Source organism: Monodelphis domestica, chromosome 7, assembly GCF_027887165.1.
Source record: "Monodelphis domestica isolate mMonDom1 chromosome 7, mMonDom1.pri, whole genome shotgun sequence".
NCBI lineage: Eukaryota > Metazoa > Chordata > Mammalia > Didelphimorphia > Didelphidae > Monodelphis > Monodelphis domestica.
The window spans coordinates 7378797-7402220 of NC_077233.1; the positions used below are offsets into that span (position 1 = coordinate 7378797).

General features: G+C 47.4%; 1 protein-coding gene across 1 annotated transcript in view; it reads left to right on the plus strand.

The window, feature by feature from the left end:
* Nucleotides 1-2347: 2347 nt before the first annotated feature.
* VPS41 (VPS41 subunit of HOPS complex) overlaps nucleotides 2348-23424 on the plus strand; it is a 148100-nt gene continuing 127023 nt past the window's right edge. Inside the window, exons 1-2 of the mRNA XM_056804139.1 lie at nucleotides 2348-2497; nucleotides 4952-4987. Coding sequence (XP_056660117.1) covers nucleotides 2480-2497; nucleotides 4952-4987 — 54 coding nt within the window. The 5' untranslated portion in view covers nucleotides 2348-2479. The remainder of the gene's footprint in view (nucleotides 2498-4951; nucleotides 4988-23424) is intronic.

Below are 23424 nucleotides of genomic sequence, written 5' to 3' on the forward strand. Positions count from 1 at the left end.
GGGGAAAGGGAAGAAACATTTATTAAGGGCCAACTATGAACCTGGCACTTTGCTAAGTATTTTACAAATAATATCTTATTTTATCTTCACAACAACCTGTGAGATAGGTGCAATTGTTAAATCAATTTTCAGCTGAGGAAACCAAGGATGAAAGAGGTTAAATGACTTGTCCTGGGTTCAAATTTGACCTCAGACACTCCCTAGCTGTGTGACCCTGGGAAAGTCACTTCATCTCCATTGCCACCCCTTAATGCTCTTCTGCCTTGGAGCCAATACACAGTACTGATCCTAAGATTGGGGGGGGGTGTCAGGATTTTTTAGAAACAATTTTAAATTCATTCATTTAATAGAATTAGCCATAGAACATTTTACATAAAAACCTGTGTCTTCTTTGTTGCAGTATCATTTTATGCAATTTAAAAATGAGTTTACAAGAATTCTTTAAAACATTGCTTTAAATTTCCTTTTATTTTTTTTTTTGGTTCAACTAACACACTTTTTTCTCCTCAACCCCACCCTACCATAGGCTAAATGGGAGCTGGGGAGGGGGAGACAAACCCTTGCAACAAATATGGACAGTCAAAGAAACAAATTCTCATACTGGCTGTGTCCAAAAATTTATGTTTTTTAATATATATTCCACCCACCAAATTATTGGGGGCAGGAGGTGGATATATAACAAAACAAACATGCACAGTAAAGCAAAACAAAGCCCCAAATGGACCACATCCAAAAATAAGGCTCATTCTGTACCCTGAGTCTATCACCTCTCAGTCAGGAGGTCAGCAGTACTTTTCATGAATGGTTCTTTGGAATCATGGATGGTTATGGGGTAGAGTTAAGTCTTTCAAAGCCATTTAACATTTGCTGATACTGTTTTGTTTGTACAGATTGTTCTTCTGGTTCTAATGATTTCAATCTGCATCAGTTCATAAAAGTCTTCCTCTGAAACCATCTGTTCTTTCTTATGTTGCAATATTATTCCATTAATTTATCATAATGTGTTCAGTCATTTCCCAGCTGAAGGGCATCTCTTTGATTAACAATTCTTTGTAACTATAAGAAAGGCTACTATAAAAATGTTTATACATGAGCCCCTTTTCCTTTGATTTCTTTGGAATAGAGGCCTAAAAGAGGTGTCACCAGCTTAGTTACTTTTGGAGCATATTCCAAAGCAATTCCCAGATTAGCCATCAAATTTCAATGTGGTTATATTGGACAGGTTTCTAGGATTGTTGTATTTATCTCTATTTCTTGGATAAATCTCTTTAAAATCTAATGATACAAAGTAGGGACCTATACCGAGTTAACTGCATTTCCTTTTATAGCTATTCAAACCTGGGCACTCTGATGATATTACAAAACATAAAACATATGTCCCACAAAGCAACATTTTGGGGATTTTTTTTTTTTACTTCAGTGGGTCTGAAGTCTTGTCCCCTTTGAGAGGATGGAAATCTGATAAACATTGATAGAGGGTGTCAGGATTTTTAAAGATGACTTGTCCAGGGTCATACTGCCAGCAGGCATCAGGGCTACATTTGAGTTCAGGTCTTCCTGACTCCAGGTGAGTGGCTCTATCCACTTATCTGAACTACTTCATGAGTTCACATGGCCACAAAGAAAATGCCTTTCCTGACATTTCTCGTTCATGAGGAGGATGCAGCTGTGGTCACAGGTCCCGAACAGGCTGTTCCTGATCCCTCAGGCTGTTAGTGCTTCCCCCACCAAAAACCCAAGCAAGACCAATTCATATCCGTGCCCGTCCCCTTCCGGGTGCGCGCTCTCCGAGGCCAAGTTCTGTACTGTTGTCTTTGAATCAGTACCCACAGGGAAGGGCGCGTATTAAAGGCTGGTTGATTGGTTGAGTCCTCCATAAATTGACCCTGGGGAGGGGAGACCCTCCAATGGGTTGAACCCTGACATTCATATCGGAATTAGTGACTTTTGAGCCCCAAGGAAGCTCCTCACACTTTCTTCCAAACTCTCCCTCTCTCCCGCGTTCTAGATTTGTTGCTACTTTTTTCGAACCCTTTATCTTTTACAGTAGAATCCAAACTAAGTATCTGGCAGAAAGGCAATACGGGCTAGGCGATGGGGGTAGAGTGACTTGCTCAGGATCACACAGCTAGGAAGTATGCGAGGCCAGATTTGAATTCCGAACTTCATGTCTCTAGGACTGGCTTTCTATGCACTGAGTCGCCTGGCAGCCTCTGTTGCAATTTATTTTAAAAACATTTTCCTCCCCGGCCGAGCTGTGCGAAGGCACCACTTTCCTCCCCGGTGTCCGTAGCCCAGGACTCGGAAGCCAGGGCCCAGACAACGCTGCCTCCTCCTGCCGCGTCTTTAGACGCTGGACAGCTCCTCGAGAGGGCGTGGTCGCGCCGAACTCCATTTCCCAGCAGGCTCCGAAGTCTCAGCTCCGAGACATCCGGGATGCTACTTCCGGAGACTACCACGTGACTTTGCCGGCTGCACCATGGCGGAAGCAGAGAAGGTGGGTATTCCGAAAGTGTCTAAGGGGCGTCGTCCTGCGGAGGCCTCCTTCGGGAGGGTCTTCCTTGGTTGGGGCCCTGCGGGAACCCCGAAGCAGGCGGGGAGCGCCCCGTTTTCTGCCAGACGCGACCCCCAGGCCCATTATAAAGTCACTTCGGGGACGGATGCAGTTCGGGGGTGAAGAGTAAGAGTGCGCCAGGCATGAGGCACAGCCAATGCAAAGGTGCAGAGACCAGAGATAGAATATTCGAGCTGCAGTGGCCACAGGGGAGGAGCGAGTGGGCCATTTCCGGGAAGAGAGAGGAAGTGATTTATCATCCTGGAAAGGCATCCCTGTCCAGACTCCGGTGTGCTGGAGGACTTCGGGAACAGGGCTGGGCGCGATAAGCGTCCATCCATGCAGAGATAGGCAGCAAGTGGAGTAGCTAGAGTTGGGGCTTGGCGAAAGGGGGATACGCGTTCTAATTCTGACACCCCTCCCCCCTACCTCATTAACTAGGTGCCTTACACGTCACACCAAGTCTCTAGTTTCCTCGTCTGAAAAACGAGTGGTTTGGATTGGAGAACTGGAAATCCCCAAGCCTGAGAGAGCTCAGCTTGGGGGGGGCGGGGCGGAGACGCCCTGCTAGGAGCAGCCGGCTCAGCCCCGGAGCTGGCTTTGCCAGTTACTTTGTATCTCTTCTCTCTCCTCTGTGCCTTGGATGCCCGGTCAGCCTCCCCAGGCGTCCCCTCCCCTTTGCGTCTCTGTGCCTGGCTGACCTTGCCTCAGTCTCCCCGCCGTGCCTCTTGGTGCGCCTGTAGCCTCCTTCCCGGCCCTACAGCCTCTGGGGATGCCCCGCTTCGCGGCAGCCCCGCAGAGCAGAATGCGAGCCCGGCGCCCACCCCCACTTTCCCGTATTCTTAGTGGCCTGGTGGTTGCCGGGAGGAGGCGCCCAGTGAAGCCCCGATTCAGGCCGTGGTGGGGCCGCCCTTTAGGGGCGCCGGGCTGGCTGTTGTGCCTCTCCCAGCCTGCCTCCGGAGAGCGCGATGGCAGGAGCTTCTCAGCCCAGGTGGCCTGTCCTTGCCACCCCACCCCACCCCCTCCAGGGCCCCGGTGACTGGCTCTGGCTGGATTCAGGTGCTGGCCCGGTGCTGCCCCCCTCCAGGCCCCTCAGATTTCCTCTCATTTCCTCCCTGCAGCCCCTCAGGGCGGGGCGCCCTGTCTGTAGGGAGAGACTTCGGGGTGCCAGCCTCCGAGGGCCAGACAGCCGCCGAGGCATCGCTTGGAGAGGGCCGGGAGGGCCACCAGCTCTGGGGGCTGCCAGGGCCCGTCTTTGACTCTGTACTTGGGGTCCCCTGGGATTTTCAGATCCTCTTCACGTCCTCTTGGTCTTGGCCTTTTGAACAAGATGCTAGGCTGGCTGTTGTTGTTCTGCTTCTCCCTGGCGGCGAGTCGCCGGCTCAGAGAATAAGTGGTTGGCCAAGCCTTTGGCAGTCAGAGAAGAGAGCAGCGGGGTGGTGAGAGGTCCGGACACGGTCAGACACGGTCAGGCGCAGGGCACAGGCCCCGCCGACGGGCTCCGGGCCCTGAAGGAGACCCCGCGTCCCCCTCCCCCCCCCCCCTCCCCTGGATGAGGAGGGCCGCCGCTGTGGGACCAAAGGGAGGCGCCGTCTGCACCTCTGGCCCAGCGCTGTGCACGGACACATGTCTGGCCGACCTCAGTCTCCCAAGCACGCTGGGCAGAGGAGCGCTTATTCCCCCCATTGCACAGATGAGGAAAGGGAGGCAGGCCGACGTGCCGGTCACCCCCTTGAGGATCCCGGCCAGGATTCCTGAGTCCAGGCGTCTGGCCAGCCTCGCTGCCTCCCCGCTCCGGTGCCCAGGCCTGCTTCTTGGTGGTGGCTCGTCTCTGGCCCCCAAACACTAATGAGCCGGCCGGAGCGCCTTGTAGAAGGCCGCTTCCCCTGTCAGCATATTAGTGGGGCCTTTTATTGCTATTGATGACTCTAAGTGCATCAGGGACGGAGGCTGCTGGGTCAGCGGATTCTGCCGCGGGGCAGAGCGGAGCAGAGGCAGCGCTCCCTTCCCTTTGCCCTGACGGCGAAGCGTCTGGGGGCCTTCTGTGCCCCTCCGTACTCGGGACCACTGGCTTCTCTGCCTGCCCTGGCCGGGGCTGAGCCGCCTCTGAGACCCCGAGGGCCGCCCTGGGCAGGGAAAGTTCCTGAATCCTGCCGGGCTTGGTGCCGACTGGCCAGAACAGCTCCGAGGAAGCCGGAGGCAGGAGAAGGCTTCGTTCCCCCATTGTTTGCCTTCTGCTGGGTCCCCTCCCCCACCCCAGGAGGAAGGAGGCCCCTGGCCACCTGCGCAGGCGCTAAATGACGGCTTGGCCGCAGCGCTGGCAGCCGGAGCGCCGGAGGGGCCTTCTTACTCCTTGCTCGGCCAAGGGCTAACCGATCCCCTCTGATTTCTTTCCAGGACGTGTCGGTGGAGGAATCCACAGATGAGTCAGAGGTAAGTCTTGGCCCGAAACTCTCCAGGCCCATCTGCCCGCGCTGCACCTGGACGGCCAGCCTAGCGGCACGGTCTCCGCGGCCTTCCCTGCAGTCTTCAGCTTTAGGCCCCTGGTTGGCTCCAGCCATTCAGAGAAGGAGCGTGTAATGAATGCACTTGGCCTGCGTCCTGGCCTCTGCCCAGCTCTGAGGGTTCCAGGCAGCCCCCCCCCCCCCCCCCCAAGGGGGATGCCATGGAGACAAGGAGGTGGGTGCCACACATTCGGAGGGGAAGGACCCCTGCAGGGGAAGCCTTCCATGGAAGAAGGGGTTTGAGCGGAGGCTAGGAGGAGGCAGCTCACTGAGGGCCACCCAGAGGCCGAGGCAAGCAGGGAGGACCTCCGTGCGGGGAATGCCATAGCCGGGCTCTGGGGGCTTTTGGGTTTGAAGCTCGTCCCCACACTCTCCCCCGATCCAGTTCTTGAACACAATGACCAACAAAGGGCTAAACACACTCAGCAAAGTTGATTAAAGCTTCAGAGGTGGCTCAGTGGATGGAGAGCCAGGCCTGGAGACAGGAGGACCTGGGTTTGAATTTCGCCTCGGCCACTTTCTAGCTGTGTGACTGTGAGCAAGTCACTTGATTCTAAGGTTGAGTCTAAGATAGAAAGTAAAAAAAAAACCAACTTCAGAGACTCTTGCTTTGGATGAATCCATTAAAAAAATCGTGCTACCATTTGAATGCTTGAGGTTCTAGTTATTGGGGTCTTGGAGTCTTCAGGGGTGGTGCGAGCCGGAGATATTCCCCTGGTGTGTACCCAAGAGGGGGCTCCCCTGCAGCCCCTTGTGCCCTCTCCCAAGCCCCTCTCCACCCTGGAGCTGTGTGGGAGGGCCAGAGAGAATGGCCTTTGGTCAAGCAAATGACCGCAGCTTTCAGGCCTCTTCTGTTAGAGGGTGTGCCTGGGTTTGTGTCTCCTCGGGCGTTTCCCTTTATTATTGAGCCCTGCCAACGTCCTCTGATGTCTGACCCTGGCCTGGTGGTGAGCCTGAGTTCTAGACGTCCGGGCCGGTGGGGCTGTGGGCCCGGCATGGCCTGCCAGGCTGCTCAGACTCTAGAGAGGGGCCTGGAGGTGGGCCAGCCGCTGTCGGCCCGCCTGCTGCCCGCTGTTTGATGTTTGTGGACGTCGGAATCCCTAAACTCCTCTAGACTGTCCCCAGAAGTCCCAGAGGGGGTTAAGACTGAGCTGAAGTTCGGGCCTGGGCTGGGCACCCATTCACGGGGCTCAGAGGTGAACAGATAATTGACCGGCGACTCCTTCCGGGCCCAGAGAGACACTCGGCTGGTCATGTGATGACCCTCTCGTGGTCTGTTCGGTTGGAGGGCATCACAGGCTCTCCAGTCATTCCATGTGCTTTCTGGAGCATCAGGAAGGTGGGCTTCCTGGGCTGTCTAAGCTTCTCTAGAGGACGTGGTCCTTGGCCTGCCTGGCCTACAAGCCTTGGAAAGCCTGCCCACGCGTGCTGGTGACCCACACGTTTCCAGGATTCCTTGGACTAGGATTTTAAGGTGCTGCAGCACCGGCCATCTGCTTCCTTCTGCCTTGTTATCCCTCTCTGGAAGGGTGTGGGAGGCTCTCTGAGGCTGTAGCCGGGGAGCCCTTTCCTCTTCCCCTTCCTGATTGAGATGTTTGGGCCTCTTGTTGGATATATCAGAAAACGCTTCCCTTTCAGCTCTGAGAACTATGCAGTTACCCCACAGACCTTGGGCTGCAGATGTCAGTTTTGTTACTTGGTCGTTCCAGCAGTTCAGTGGGGTCCACAGGGCGTCCTTCTTTCCATTTTACAGATGAGGAAATTGAGGCTTGGAAGGCTACATTGATCTAACGGGGGATGGAGCCTGAATTCAACCCTCGTTCTGACTGCAGCTACAGAAGTTGTTTTTGTTTTAACCCATCCCTCAGCTCTCCATTTAAGGTTTTTCCTCTCTCTTCCTCTTGGCACCTGTTTTAATTCTTGGTGTATATTTTCCCAATCTTCAGTTGTTCGCACTCATTTTACCTAATCCTGTCCCATCGAGGCTCTTGAACCAATGGGCTATAGTCATCCTAAATGAGGCAGAAACACCAAGTGTGCAGTGCCTGTGCACTGCCTCGCTTTCAGGGCCGAGCCCAGGAATGGAAACAGATAAATTTCTCAGGCCCAGCCGTAAAAAGCAGAGCAGTCACCTCAGCCGCTTTGGTCCGCAGCCCAGGCTCTGCAGAGTTTATTATGGTTTTGCGATTCGAAGAAGTTTGAAAAGATCCTTCCTTTTGTTGGTGCTGTTGTTAAACCACTTCTCCTTGAACTTTCTCATCTCCCTTTTATACTGAGTCAACAGTATAATATTTTATTAGTGCAAACAAGCTGTAAATCAGTTTTGCCTTTACCGGGAAAAAGCAGAAGCCAAAGGACAGATGCAACCCACAGCAGCTCCTTGCCAAAGCAGTCCCAGGGCTCTGACCGTCTCCCATCACTTGTGAAAGGAGTCCAAAAGTGGGTGATGAGCAAGCTTCTCCGCAGGTTGGAGCCATCTTTGTCTCAAGAACCAGCCCAGGGAGCATCTGATGAGGACAGTTCCTGAGGCTAATCATTAAGCATTTCTAGGGCACTCATTTAGAAAGGGTTCCATAGTGAGAATGCTGTATTTAATAGAGGAAATTGTTCCCCTCTGAGCATTTAACTTTGCTGGATCATGGAAGGGGCCAGTATTTATTTGGGGTTCCCAAAGCTTCCAACTTGATTTTCAGCTCTCGTGTTTCTTTTTCACTCCTTGTCTCTTCAGTCTTTTGAAGTTTCTAGGGTTAATGTAGTAGAAAGAGTGAGGTCCCTTTGCCCCCATCAGTATGGTGGTTGCTTTATGCCAGTTAGGTTTTTTGAGAAGTTATATTAATCATAGTGCATGTTCCTCTTTCCATGCCCAATTTTCAATCACATTTTTAACATAAAAATTGGAGTTGTTTTAAGCAGAGACCATATTGTCCTTCTAGCTTTGTCCTAGCTTGGTGTAGTGGATAGGGTGAGTTCGGAACTCGGGGTGTAGAAGTTATGAGTTCAAATCCTACCTCTGACCCTTAAGAACTGCGTGTCACTGCTCACCTCTCTGAGCCTGAGGTTCAGAGAAGCTTGTATAAGATGGCCTCTAAAGAATCTTCCAGCTCTTAATGGGTCATCATTTAATACCACTTTGTCTCTTTGCTTTGATTGGTCATTATTGATAACTGATTCAAGAATGTTCTCCCATCAATAACGAATGATTTTCTATCTAGTAACATATAATTGCCTTCTCCCTTTTTTGGTAGTTCAGTGCTCCCTGTCTGCTTCAGTTTCCTCAAATGTAAAAAGAGGACGATAATAATAGCCTGTGCCTCATGAGATCATATTTGTAAAGCACTTAGCACAGGGCTGGTACCTAGTAGGTGCTTAGTAAATGGCTATTTCCTTTCCTTTTTATTCTCTCCGGCATATTCCTGGGTTTTTTTTTCCTCAAAGAAAGTGATTCCCGTTCCATAGGCACTTTGCCGTTTACAAGCCTTGGCCCTTTCCCCTTCTGTATTCCAAATCCATGTTTTCCATGATAATTTTCCATTGGCCTTCCCTATTTCACTCCTTGGCATGGAATCATGGGATGACCAAACGACTCATGGAGTGATATTTCCCGTTGCCATTGGGCATGTGAAAACGCCCAGGACTCCCCCACCTCTAGTTGTGACCTAGCCGGGAGCCGTCCCTCCAGGGAGCCTCTAAAGTCTTCTGTTTTGTTTGTCGGGAGAATGTGAAGATGGAGAGTATTCATAGCTTTTCTGTTCATTGGCCATTGGCCATCTGAAGCATCAGCAACTAAGTGAGAGTGTAGAAAGGCCAAAGTCTGTGGCAGTCCTAGAACTTCTGCCTCCTTTGGCCTCACTTGGCCTTCATCATCGCTGCAGTGGCAGTCCTAGAACTTCTGCCTCCTTTGGCCTCACTTGGCCTTCATCATCGCTGCAGTGGCAGTCCTAGAACTTCTGCCTCCTTTGGCCTCACTTGGCCTTCATCATCGCTGCAGTGGCAGTCCTAGAACTTCTGCCTCCTTTGGCCTCACTTGGCCTTCATCATCGCTGCAGTGGCAGTCCTAGAACTTCTGCCTCCTTTGGCCTCACTTGGCCTTCATCATCGCTGCAGAAGCCAAAGGGGCGGCCCAAGGCTGAGGGCCACTCCGTGCCTAGTGTAATGCTCGGCACATAGTAGGTGCTCAGTAAATGTTTACAGAATGAAGGGGTGCTCAGGCCAGCTGGCCGGGCTCCTGGTGGAGATATCCTCAAAGCTCAGTCGGGTCACCTGGCCTATGGCAAGACCAGCTGATGATCAGCCCTCAGCAAGCTGCTGTGAGCAGTGCCAAGACCCGACTCTCAGCCCTCACTTCATGGTGCCACTAGCCAGAACTGGAAGTCTGCTGACACGTCTTCTTTTCCAGAGCCAGGGTCTTCTCTGAACATCATTAGACCTTGGAGGGAAACTTGGCAGGCCTCATTTGTCAGGGTTCTTGGATAAAGCCTACATTGTCCTCTTCGAGACTCCTTTTCCAGAAAAGTTTGGCGTCACATAATTATGTATTAGCAACGCTCATTGTTCCAGATAACTTAGAGTCCTGCGGCGAGGGTACAAATCATTGTCTGTTTCTGCATTTTATAGCTTATTTTTCTTGGAAAAATAGTCCCTTCGTTGCATCTGTGTAGTTCTCGTAAATGGATTTCTCAGTTCAGTGTGAGCTATAAATAGAACCACTCATTCATAGATTAGAAGTGATTTAAATAACATACCGGGAGGCTGGTGATCAGAATGTCCATCTGCCACAACCCCTGCTAGATAATATGATTTCAGAAAGTACAGCTTGTTTGGTTTGTTGATGAGTTTGCCCACTCAGGATTTCTCTGCCCACTGACTGCTCATCTGAATGAGTCTTCAAAACAAATCCCCGAACAGAGGTGAGCAAGTACAATTCGGCGTCTTTGGATGCAGTGGATGGACAGGTTTTTATTAAATCCAAGTGGACTGACAAGAGCCGAACCCATTTCAAATAAATTGATATGCAGTTTGGGCTGAATTTTAAATTTCTTTTGAAATACATAGTTACTTCCAGTTACATCAGCTGGCAAGTGACCATCTCCCTTGTTTAGCTTTAAATGGAAGTAGGAGAGAATGCCAGAAACCAAACCCCAAACCTGTTCATCAGAAAACTGCCTCACAAAACCATTTTTCAGTCTGAACCGTTCATGTGCAGAGTATTGTAAATCATTTATTGAAACGCAGATGGATTCTTTACATGCATTAATTTTAAAAAACAAATTTGCAGCAATGAGCAGCTCAGATGCTCTTGTATACATTGGGATTGACCGTCAAGAAAAATGGAGTGTGGCTGATCCCGCTCTTCCCTGCCTACGAGCAAAATGGGCCGTGGATTAAAAAGCTGCTTCTTTCATTTAATGAACTATTAATATTAACAAGTTGTCCTGATTAGTGTGTCTGGATTGGAGGGTGTGGGGCAAATTCCCTTTTTCAGCATATATTATACCAATTATTAATATACTGTGAGAAACTCAGCAGGAATAGACTTAGATACGTTCTTTTTAAAGAATCTTTATCATAAACCTACTAAACATCTCTTCTCGCATTCAGAAACTCAAACAGGGAAAAAGACTGTCACAGATTTGCACCATTTTCAGCTTTATGAAAATTGCATGTTTTCACCCTAAAATGAGAGAATTGATAGTATCCTGTTTGCTTCTCTGCTCCCTTCTGTACTTTTTCCTCTTCTGGACATTTCCCCAACTGTTGCTGCTTTAACTATTATTGGCATAATTGTACCCAGTGTAAATACTGTCATCTTTATTCTCTTTTACCTTTGCCACTTTGAGTAAGACCTCCTGTGTTTTTTCATTTCCTTTTTCTTCTGATAGTGATCCATTTTCTTAATAGCCTTTGTTTGTCTTTATCACTTCCTCCCTCCAGAATTCACCCTTCTCTGTGCCAGAGAAAACCATTCAGGCCAAAACGTCCAACCCAAGTGGTCTCGTTGGACGTACAGCCTTTTTATATTATTATCCTTAGTTGTTTACTTCCTCTCTGCCTGTTTGGTGGTCTCTTCTCCTGGACTCTCTGTTATCCTGAGTTTGACTTTCTTAGAGAACTTTTCATTGACATTGTTATATCATTGAATATTGCACCATCTTATTTCTGCTCATTTCTTTCTCTATCCACTCACATCAATCTCCCTGGGTGCCTCTGAACTGTTCACCCTCCTCCTTTCTTCCTGCACAGTAACACTCGCACACCTTGTGTTTTTTGGCCATTCTCCAGTTGTTTGGTATTCACTTTGGTTCTGGTTGGTTGTTTCCTTTGGGTGTATTGTGGGCCTTGATTTCTCTCTTTTTCCTCCTTTGCCCTAGATCCCCAAGGAGTGGGATCTTAAAAAAGTAGACCAATTCTGTTAAGATCTTGAAACTTGAAAAGGATACATCTGAGTGAGTTGGAGTTGAGGTTTTCCTTTGGCATTCGATTCGTTCTGTTTTTATTTGAGATCCCTATCATATATTTTAAGGCATTTTCCTGTATGACTCCTGAAATATGCTAATGAAATTCTCTTCTTCCTGTTTTCCAGAGGCCCAGTGATTTTTACAGATTCTTTCTTTTCACTGTCTACCAGCTATTTTTTTTTCCTAGTCACAGAATGATAGATTTTAGCGGACTGTGAATTTGAGTGGTAACGTTTGCGTCTCTGTTTCCACTGACCTTCATTTACTTAAGAGCTCTGTTCTGAGAAGGTCCATACGTTTTTATTGGAGGGATCTCTCCAAAGCCTCTCCTCATCTTTGTGCTGTTTTATTTTCTGTTGACTCTGCAAATAAGTGTGGACCTGGCATGGTTTTTTTTTTTTTTGCATTAGAACGAGTGTGAATCAGATGCCCGTTGTTTCCCCCAGAATTTCATATTTCAGTCCCAAAGAGAAGAAATGTTATTTGAGCTAGACCAAGATGGGCCCCGATCAATAAACACAGACTAAAACATGCTTTGTAAGGCACTGTGGCACAGGCTGAAAGTGTGGAGAGGAAAGCGCCCCTGCCCCTGCCCTCAGGAAGCTGAGAGTCTAGTGAAAGGACAGGGAATCAGACATCAGGGTGCCTGCAACAGCGTAGAATGCAATAAAGGCAGCCTTGACAGCCTGAGGAGGTACCAGGGGGGAGAGATCACTTTCTGCCAATTAACCAAGAAAGACTGAGCAAGGCTCAATTGATGGAGTTGGCTTAGATGGTTTCAAATTCCCTTCAAGATCGGAGTTTGAGATCCTGTCATTCTGTAGCTGAGTGGGAAGTTAGGAGAGTGCCCAAAGCAGTGACCGGTGCATCACGGGGAGGGGGAGAGAGCCCGGCTCTGCTTTCATTGGCTTGGGAGCTTTGTCCACCTCTGGCACCTTCTCTCTCAGAGAGTGGCCCAGGTGACAGGTTGAATGACTTTCTTAGAGGCAGTCTTGGAGGCTGGCTCTGTCGCCCTTAGGCCAGGATGCCTCTCAGGGTAGGTGCATAATAAATGCTAGTGGTATGACTGGAGGGGGAGTCAGTGGACCTTAGCACCACGGAGCCTTGGCCAAGAATAAGGGAGGAGCTCTTGAGAGCTGATTTCCAGAGTTTCAAGCAGAGAGGACTGGGCGGATGGTGGTGCTACTGTAGGAAACCTCAGAGGAGGAACAAATTGGGAGGGAAGAGGATGAGTTCATTTGGGTCCTACTGGAGAAGCCAGAAGCATTTGCCCAAGTACTGGATCACCTCGTGCTGGTCTCTGGTGTCCTCTGTTGTATTGGCCAGTCTAGGCAGCGGAGATGACCTGTAGAAGGGGTACGTCATCGGGGGATGCACTGGTCAGCGCCATCTTGCACAGTCCTGCATTTGAACTGGCCATCGAGCCCTACACCTTGCGTCCCCACTGCCTCATGAACACTGGAGCCAGTCGTGTTACTCCCCGCGTATCATTACCCAATTAGGCAGCCTGGATTGATCCTGGTTCCTTGAAAGTTCCCTCCCCGGTAGCTTTTGGGGAGCCCGTGTGATGGAGGGAGAACAGACCTAACGGGGCTGAAGGATGAGTTAATGACACTGTTTTTTGAAAGTGTCACTTCTGATGACGGCTGCATGCAGTGTGTCGGCTCATCGTTAAATCTGCCTGACAGCTCAGGCTCCGTTTGCTTCTGACCGCCCAAAAGGGACGAACATGCCTTTCTGCGCAGACCCCAGACAGGCTGCCAACAGTAGAAATGCTGCTTCCATTTTCTTCCGTCGGTTCTCGTGGCTTTCGGAGCCACAGTCTTGAATAGAGATAGTCACAGGCATCCGTGTCATCATCATTCTGTGCTTTAGAATATGCTGGCGTTTTCCCCAAAGAGCCCTGTGGATTAAGTAAATCCCCACAGAATGGCATCAGAGGGGGAGGAAAAAGAGACCTGTGAGCTATCTCGGGGCTTTAATCTATCCTTGACATTTCCACACCAGTGATTGGGTAGGGGAGATGGACTTGGCTTATGGAGAATCGTGCTTCCTGTGGTGGTGACACATTTTGTTTACGAGCCTTGTATTTCTTACAGATACTGGATTGTCCTTAATGTCGTCAGGATAACAGCAAACAGTAGCCATGCCTTTTTCCTTCCCTGTTGGAAGGTTTGCATTTAAGGGGAAAAATGTCTTTATGACCCAATGAATTCAAGCTTAGTGTCTTTGTTTTTATTTAGTGGGCCTCTAGTGCATCCCAGGGATGATTTAACGCAGATTAGCAAGTTAATGGTTTTTTAGATTTTAGCTCAGGAGTAACATGAAGGGTGAAAGTAGGTAGGGAGGCTGGTGCGTGGCTGTAATTGAAAGCTTGGAGCTTCTTGGCTGGATTTCTTTACAACCTCACCACTGATAGCTTTGAAGATATATAATGAACATTTGTGAATTCTCTCTCTTTGATCTTGCTTTCCTCTTGTGTGATTGAATGAGTGATTAATTAAATGAATTTATAAGACAGTAGACTTGACCTTGTTCTTGGCATGGTCATTTTTCTACTCCCCAAATGAGTGAGCTCTGCTTATGATTTCAAGTAAACCCAACCTGCCATTGATTTTGGTAGTAGATCCAGAACTTGTGACGATGGTGAACTTGCCGCCCCCTTTCTAGCCTGTGCTTCCTCCATCTTCTTTTTTCTGCTCACTTCTGTCCTGACCTTTGGATCTTCCGTTGAGTTTAGCCTTTGGTCTTCATCTTTTTCCTTTCCCTGAATCCTTTGTTCTCTCTTCCCTTTGGCAAGTCTTGACTCCTGCTCAGTCTTATGATCACCCCTCTTTAGCCTTGGAGCTCATTCTGAATTGACTAGTTGAACCAGGGTGGGCAGCATTGGGGTCGAGAATGTATTTGAGCATCCTGCCTTCCATCAGACTGGGCACCTCTCCGGTCCTTAGTTATTTCTGATTAAGTCAGTATTGGTTAAGCTCCATATATTGTTCTGGGTGCTTGGGAGTAGAATACAAGAAAATGAACCAATTGTGACTCCCAAGAAACTTCAATCCTGATGGGAAAAGTCACAAACATAGAAAAACATGCCCAGTAGGAAGGGAAGAAATGCAGAGTGACATGGAAGACAATTTGGGAGAGAAGGATACAAAAGAAAAAAGAGGAGTCTGAGGATTGTCCACAAAAGGATTCACTTGTTGCTCAGTTCTTGAATTGTGACTTTGTCGACCATGCTGTCCTGGAGTTTCTTGGCAAAGATACTGGCGTAGTTGTCCATTTCCTTCTCCAGTGGATTAAAACAGAGGTTAAATGACTTGTCCAGAGTCATACAGTTAGTAAATGGCTGAGGCTGGATTTGAACTCAGGTCTTCCTGGCTCAGCTCACTATCTACTGAGCCATCCAGCTGTCCCAAAAATTACAGAGGTAGCTCATATATCCAGAGGTCGCTTATCCTAACCCCTACAGTTGGAGATAGACAAAACCTAGAACTTAAGTAAATCTATCTTTTAGGAGATGCCACAAAGTTTAGACATTAAAATTCATTCACTTTGCCTTCTGGAGACACTGATGTGGCAACATATTTAAAAATAAAAACAGTCCTCTTTGTAATTTCTCTAGAAATATTCAGAACTCTTCTTTCGGCAGCATAAACTGAGGCTTTTTCTTTAAGAAAGTAGAAATGAAGAACACAGGTTTAGGCCTTCCTTTGAAATGGAGTAAAAGTGGCTGCCAGTCGGATGGCATTATTGCCTTCCCAGGCAGGGCTTTGACCTACGGTCCAGAAAGAACTCAGTTGTGCCTGTTCTGGAGAGGAACCCAAACTAGATTTGAACCTATCGATCAGATCTTTCCCTTGTTCAAGATGCCTGGAAGTGTTGCCTTACGTTGCTGTGGGGCACAAAGTCGGGGCCTGAGTCTGCCTCTTTGGACATCTGTCTTTCCAGCCTCGAAACCTCTCGGATATGGGTTTGTGTTAAATTCAATAAAGTGGTTTCTGGCAGATGAGCCTAATTGCCAAGTATGTCATTAGCAGGCATGTTTTTTCCTTTGACACACTCGGGCCTTTACTAATAGACTCCTGCTTTAGAGAGCGGCTAGAAGAAGCTTGGTTCCTTGGCTGTTCCAGCTTATAATACATTGGGAGTTGAGGAGATAAAAAAGAAGCTTCCAGAGCAGGTGTGCTCAACCTTTTTTTTTCTTCTCTGTTTCCTGGATCCCTTCTGCAGTCTGGTGAAACCTATGGACTCTTCAGAGCCCTATTTTTTCAGGGCACAAAATTAAATACAGAGGATTACCAAGGAAAACATATTGAAATAAAGTTGTCAAAATAGAGATATTTTAAAAATCAAGCTCAGGGATCCTTTGAAATCTAACCCCAGGTTAATCCTGATCTAGGGAGCAGCTAAGTGCCTCAGGGGATAGAGAGCCAGACCTAGCGAAGGGAGGTCCTGGGTTCAAATCTGGCCTCAGACACTTCCTAGCTGTGTGACCCTGGGTAAGTCACTTAATCCCCATTGCCTAGCCCTTACCACCCTTCAGCCTTAGAACCAATACCCAGTATTGATTCTAAGATGGAAGGTGAGGGTTTAAAAAAAGAAGAGAAACCCTGATCTAGAAAGAGAATAGAACACCAGCCAACCTGGCTTTCAAGGAGACAGTAAAACTATTAAAAGCCACCCACCAACTCCATTTTAATAGCAATAATTAATGTGCTAATTATAGGTGAATCTTACTAATTCCCCGGGCTAGAACTGATAGGAAGCTGCTTTACCAGAGATAGCTCTCATTGTGCCCTAATTCAGACTTAACCTTTCTCCCAGCCCAGTTAGTCAGTGATCCCCAGCTTTTCCTCAGCTGTAAATGAGGAGTTTGGATGGGAGGATGTGGGGGGCCTTCTAGCTATCTGAATCCAGGATCTAGATTTCATTGTATTGAGAAATAAGTGAGGAATACAAAGTGAGAAAGATGAGCTTAAATCCTGCTTCAGACACTCACTAGCTGCGTGATTCTGGGCAAGTCACTTCACTCCTGACTGCCTTGGTTTTCTCCTCTGTAAAATGGGGATAATAATAGCACAACTCCCTGGATTGCTGTGAGGATCAGATGAGACCGTACTTGTAAAGTGCTCCATAAAACATAAAGCACCATATGAAGGCTATTGTTTTTATTACTTTTATATGTAGTTAGGCTTCTTAATTCAGTCATTGAGTGTGAGGCAAAAAGCAAGGTAGCCCAGAGGGTGGGAGTCCTTCCTGTGACCTAAAAGGGCTTTAATGGCTTTGGATCTTCATCCAAGACTGAGTGAGTCTTCCTGAGCCTCAGTTTCCTCATCTGTAAAATGGAGTTGCTAATGTGGAAGGCCTGCTAGGTAATTCTGTTTTTGTTGGTGGTTGTTTGTAGCTGCTCTTTATATTGGCATTTAGAAATCACCCACTTCTCTATTGGCTGTTGTTGAGAATAGGAACAGGCACAGTCCTAGCCCTGAAGGATCTCTGTTATCAGGAAGAGTTGAGATGAGCAGAGAGAGGGCCCCGGCCTTGTCTGGAGTCCGCCTGGAGGAAATGAGAAGCATATGGCTTTCCTGGAGTCTGCGTATTCTCTCCTTCCTCTAAAAGAAATGACAGCAGCTGAGCCTGTTTGCAGTGTGTGGCCCAGAGGGGGCCCTTCCACTTCCTTGCTTGTGAATCCAGCTTCAGGAGTTGACTTTAGGAAGCCACTTCAGGAGATGGAGTGAGCCGTGCCCTGCTGAGAGGCCCAGGGCCTCCCTTCCCTTCGGGCTGGGCTTGTGGCCACAAGGACGGACGCTCTCCAAGTGCGGAATCTGGCTTCCATTGAGGCACAGCATCCTCCGGAGTGGTATAACAAAGTCTAGGCCCCTAAAGCCCCCAAGATGCTTTTCCAGCCCTTGGCACAGTGCCTGGCACACAGTAGGCCCTGAAGATGCCCATTGGCTTTTCTCAGACAACCTGGCACCAAAATAGCATTCAAAATGAAGACAAAAACAACTGACCTCCCTGGGGCTTTGTTTGGGAGAGGAAGGCCAAGCCATTTGGCTTCCACTTAGTAGCAACTCCTTGCTCGGTAATTGTTTTATTCATGTTTTCTTCACTATTAGCGATTCTACTTGAAACATGAAAATTGAACCAAATTATTTGTAGAAAAATAGCGCTCACACAAGGATGTAATAGCTTCCTTGCCATCTGTCTCCTAGGAGCCGCCCTCCGAGGGCTGACACGCATTCTCTGCTGCGCTCACGTCCTCCCTGTCACTCGCCTAAAATCTTTGGGCACTGAGGCAGCTCTAATGTCTGCTGCTGCTAATGGCAAGCCAAGCCGATGCCCCTCGCCCGCCCTGGCGTTTCCTGGGTTCCTGCCATGCGTTTGACCGGGGTCCAGGAATGGAGCTGAGGAAACCTTCCCAGCAGGTGGAGGGCTTTCCATTGAAGGCCATGGAAGTGTTGCCCAACACAGAAGACTTTGGTCAGCCACATTGAAAGAAAAGAATGTTCACCCGGAGATGTAACATGAGCAGCTTTAGACCTCGTCATTCCTGTCAGTCATCGCCCAACGAAGACATTGCTTCAAATAGCCAGAACAGCAAGCGATTGAAGATTGTCCCGTAGACCCTGGGCCCTGAGGTCGTTGGTTGTTTTTGTCCCTGAGAAGAAAGATCCTCATTTCTTGGATTATTAAAACATCAAGTTTGTGATCCAACATCATTATCGTTGGCGCAACTTGTGCCCATGCTGTTTTTAGCTTGCAAACACCATAAATCTCATGGGTAAATACGATTTCATCCCAGAGTGAGGCCTTCGAAGTCTGAAGAACTCTTCCTGGTCAATCGCCCTGCAAGTTGGGGGCACAATGATTTCCAGTCAGGGGAGTGAGGTTCAGCGTGAGGAATGGGGTCACCCGGTGCCCGTCAGCATCATTAAGAAGCATTAGCTTGCTCCTGGGCAGGAAGGTGATGGCCAATCTGAACAGCAGACCAAGACACACAGACGCCATTTTGCCAACAAAGGTCTATGATGCTGCTGTCCATTGTGCTGCTAGAGAAGACTTTGGAGAGGCCTTTGGATGTCAAAAAAGTCAAATCAATCCATCAATCAATACTTAAAGAAATTAATTCAGATGGTTCATTGGAAAGTCAAATACTGAAGGTGAAGCTTCAATACTTTGGCCAGTAATGAGAAGACAGGACTCGTGGGAGAAAACCCTGAAGTTGGGAAAGATTGAAGGCCAAAAGAGATGGGGATGGCAGGAGATGAAGCAGATGGATGGCGTCATGGAAACAATGAACGTGAACTTGGACAGAGGGAGCAGAGGATGGAAGGGGGCCTGGCAAGCTCTGGTCCTTGGGGCTATGAAGGATGGACAACAACAAGCTGTGCAGTTCATTCTGTACCATATAACAGGGAAGCCTCAGTGCCCAGGGCCTACGATGACAGTTTTCAATAGCTTATAGCTCTGGTTATTTGAAATGAGCTGGCCTCAGGGTCACAGAGACCTGAATTTGAGTCTGCCCGTGGATTCATTCTGACTGTGTGAACCCGGGCAGGGGTCTTCCGCTCTCAGGGCTTCCAAATGCTCATGGATCCAGATTTGTACAAGAGTTGGTGGCTGGCCTCCAAGGAGAGTGTTTCCTCACATGGAATTTCCCTACACTGAATCCCTAATTAGATAGAGCACTTTCTTGCTCTGCTAGTTTAAGCCCTAATGGGGAATTCAGGACAGGAGCCCAAAGCAGTTCTCTCTTCACAGCACCTCGGCACGTGATGCCCAAACCTCCTCTCAGATTTCCCTAACCGCTGCACTCCTCTTTTCGAAGGGAAGAGATTCTTTTTAAAAAGAAGTTACCTTCTAACATCTGTAATGCCATAACGTTACTGATGTTGTTTTTGTCAGGAAAAGCTCAAGAAATACCTTTGCATGAGTGTCATCTGCATCCCTTATTATCTCCGTAAGAAGCTTGGAGCACATAAACTCCCAAGTTCCAGGCTCAGTCACGGTGCATGTGAGGCCTCGTGTATGTAATGTGTTAACCCAGCTGTGATGCTGTTTGTTCAGTTATTTCAGCTTTTCCTGACTCCATTTGTGGCTTTCTCAGCAAAGATCTTGGAGTGGTTTGCCATCTCCTTCTCTAGTCCATTTGATGATGAGGGAATCGAAGTAAGTAGGGTCACATAGCTAGAACAGGTCTGAGGCTGGATTTGAACTCAAGTCCTCCTGATTTCAGGCAGAGCTAACATAGCTGTAGTTCATCACATTCGATGTGTGGGGCACTTCACCCACCTCCTCTCATCTCCTCTCACAGTTCTCTCCTCTTCTCCTTTCTTGGGCTGGCTTTGGAGGCAGTTCCTGGAAGCCTGCACAGTTGATCGTGGGAGGCAGTGACTACTTCGTGACCTGTTTCACTCCTGGCCCATTGGGTTCTCCTTGGAGAAGGAGGCAGGGGTGGTTCCCCAGCCCTCATTCACCACAGAGGCAATGGCTAGAGCTGTGTCCATTCAGTTCAGTCCAACAAGCATCCACAGACTTCCTCTACCCAAGTCCCTCTGCTAGGTGATGACCTTTCCATCCCTTCTGTGATGAAAGATCTGGTCTGCTTTAGAGTATTGTTTGCAGAAGCTTGCTGCTTCTCTTCTCCAACCTTTGTCAAAGATGCTTGGGATACAGGCATCAATTATTTCCCTAAACAACATATGGGGATGGGAAAACAGGTGTATGGACCATTTATTGATATTTTTTTTTGTCCTTTTCTGCTATTAACAGTTTTATGAGGTATTGCTTCTCATTTTCTTCTGACATCCTCCTCTTTTAGGTTTTACAAATGAATTTATGACATGAACTTGCGTTGTCTAGCATTGCCATATGCCTTGGCGTGGCAAAGAGATAATATATTTGCTGGCTAAGGTGATTTATAGGCTCTTATTCCAATGTCACTCAGTTTATAACAATTAAACTTCCTAAAAAGTAGTGGTAGGCTTGTCAGTTCCTCTATCTGTTTTTCATTTAGCATTTAAATAGGTCAGTTGGATTTGACTTAGTTTGTATATTCTCTTTATAAAAATTAGATTATGGTATTTGTTTTGATCCCAGCCTACCTATAATCTCCACAAAATCAGCATACATTTATATAGATATCCTTGATGAAAATATGGGAGGGGAGCAGACAGGCTTGGGAAATTTTCTTTTATATCAGACTGCATCTTGACTTTCATATAATTTACTGAAAAGTAGAGACAGTGTTCCAAGAGATAGGATACAGAAAGGAAAGAAAGTCTCTGCCTGGAAGGAAGATAAGGTTTTAGGAAGGTTTGGACAAGGATAAGTATATGAGAGGAGAGGAGATATAAAGAAGTGGGAGATGGCCTGTCAAAGTTTTAGAACATACAGTAGGCTCTTTTGACTTAGATAGTGGAGAGAAATAATATGAAATAAGGTTGGAAATGTAGGGTATGAATGGGTGGTGGAGGTATTTGAATGCCAAACTAGGGAGTTTGTTTTAATCCAAGAGGTTATAGAGACTGGCTCAAGGGTTTTGAGTGGGAAGATGACGCTGGCAGAACTATGACTTGGGAAGATAATACTGCTACTGTAACATGAAAGGAGGAATTGGAGAGCTGATGGACTAATTAGAAGGTTCTTACATGAGTCTGGGTGAGAGATAAGGAGGGTAAAAGGACAGGTAGATCAGACAGGTAGGCTCTGTGTAGAGTTGATGAAGGTGGGTGGGGAGACTGAAGGGTGGATGCCTGAGACTTTCTTTGAGAGGCTGAAGGGTGGATAATGGCCTGAAAATAATGAAAAGAAAAGACTTAAGTCCAAAGAAAGAGTTTACTTCAGGAGTTTCTTCAATAGTTGCCTGTGTTTCTTTCAAACCAGTTTTCCCTTTTTTTTGAGTGCTCTAATTTCATCAAGAAGAGCTTTTAGATATTTGCACCAAAGAGAACAACTAGTTTTTAATTTTTTTTTTCTTAAATAGGGGAGAGAGAAAGGGGAGAAGAGGAAGGGTGGGAAAGGAGAAGGGAGCAGGGGAACAGGGCCTGAGACTTTGTGGTGGGATGGCATTTGGGCCTATGATAGGTTGTAGAATGTACTGTCAGATACCCAGGTGGAACCCTAAGAGATTTTCCTACTCCTTGGCTGTAGCGGGCCAGCCCCAGCAGATGGCCACACCACCATCTTTGAGTGTGGTATTCAAATGATTTCAACAGCAATTGTAGATAGGACTTGAAATGATAGAGATAAGCTTTGGAGCAAGAAATGATTCTCCTCTCCTTGGGCTAGAAAGATGATTGGGGGGAGGGGGGAGAGGAGAAACCGTCCCCATTATCTCCATCCCAGTGGATGCTCTCTCAGTATCTCTTCCCACATAGCTCAGTATCTTCCTCCCACCTCGATGTCCTAGGCACCTTCTGTCTTTCTCTATCCCCTCCAGGGGTGCTTTTAAGATAATACTGTACTGGGCTCTTCGGGCAGTGGGCCCCGTTTTGGCCAGCAGTTTCATTTCTCAGCATGCGTTACTCCATATTAGAGAGGAACCAGGAATGCCATCCCTCTTCTGCCTCCTGTCCCTCTATATATTTTCATAAAATCCACAATTTAAAATTTTGTTTGAGAAAAATTTCAAGGAAAGAAGCTTAGTAACTCCTTGAATCCAGAAAATGAATTGTTTGGAGAAAAATGCCTGCAGAAATCTACACGGCATCAGAAGATCCAGAATGAACTTTGGGGTGCAATTGATTGACCTGAAGGAGGTTAAACAGTTATTTTGAATGTAAACTCTTATGCCAAAGGGGACCACCTCCTAATTTGTCGGTGCACTTAGCAAACATTGGTTTTACTTTGTTTCCTATTTCCCTCATCTCTGACTATTGTAGTTTCCTCTTAGAAGGTCCAATATTGTATCCACCTGTAGTTAGAAGATTTTTAGGCGTACAAGATGATTATGTCAAATGATCCATTGGGGAGACTAGTCTTCCAAAGGATCACAGGAGGAATTGTGAAGATGGGATTAACTCTTCCCTCATCTGCTTTTAGATTTAATCACCAGAAGCATGTATATACCCCACTTATCCCTGAAGTATGGGGAGGTCTGTGACCCACATGTGCAAAAGTGAGTGATGAATCAGAATCGACTGACTGCCCCCTGAGCGGTCCTAAGCAAGGCTATAACTGCAGTTGGTCCACATAAGGTGGAAGGAAAGCACAGGAAGTGATGAAGGGAATGGTCTTTAAACATGGGAGAAACTTCCTGTGACGAGTTCTTTTACCTTCGAACTTGACCTTGAAGGAGCTCTGGCTTGAGACCTTGGACTGCTCTTAGATTTTCTCTTAGGACTACCACATGCGTGAGTGAAAAGGCTGGCTCCTTTCCTGGCTCTTGGAGGGATTAGCATCCTCAGAGGCTTCCTCCCCCATCTTAGAGGGGGAGGCCTTGTGGTTGGAACTTCTGCTTAATTTAGACTTAGGCCTTCTATCTGGGGCTTTTTGGAGCCCTGCCAGAATAAAACCAGGGCCTGAGCAATAGTCTAGCTCATTAAGTTAGATTTCTCATTCTACCCTCTTTCTCTTTCCTCTACCTAATTCTTTCCCTCAGTTTTATAAGTAACCTACAAAAAAGTCATTCTGACTTAAGTAATAATTTTGGCGACCACATTTTTATATATTTAATCCAACCGTTTTATTTTAACACCTACATTCCTCACACCAAGACAGTCTTGGGCATATCAGTTTTCTTTCTTATTGATGAATTAGCCACAATACAATTTTCTTTTTTAAATTATTATTGACTCCTTAGACTAATTCTAGTCCGGGGAAGTTTGCATTGTGCCAATATGGTACTTGAATTGTGTCCACCTAATGCTTCCTTGGAAACTTTTAACTTTTCAGTGCATGAATTTTT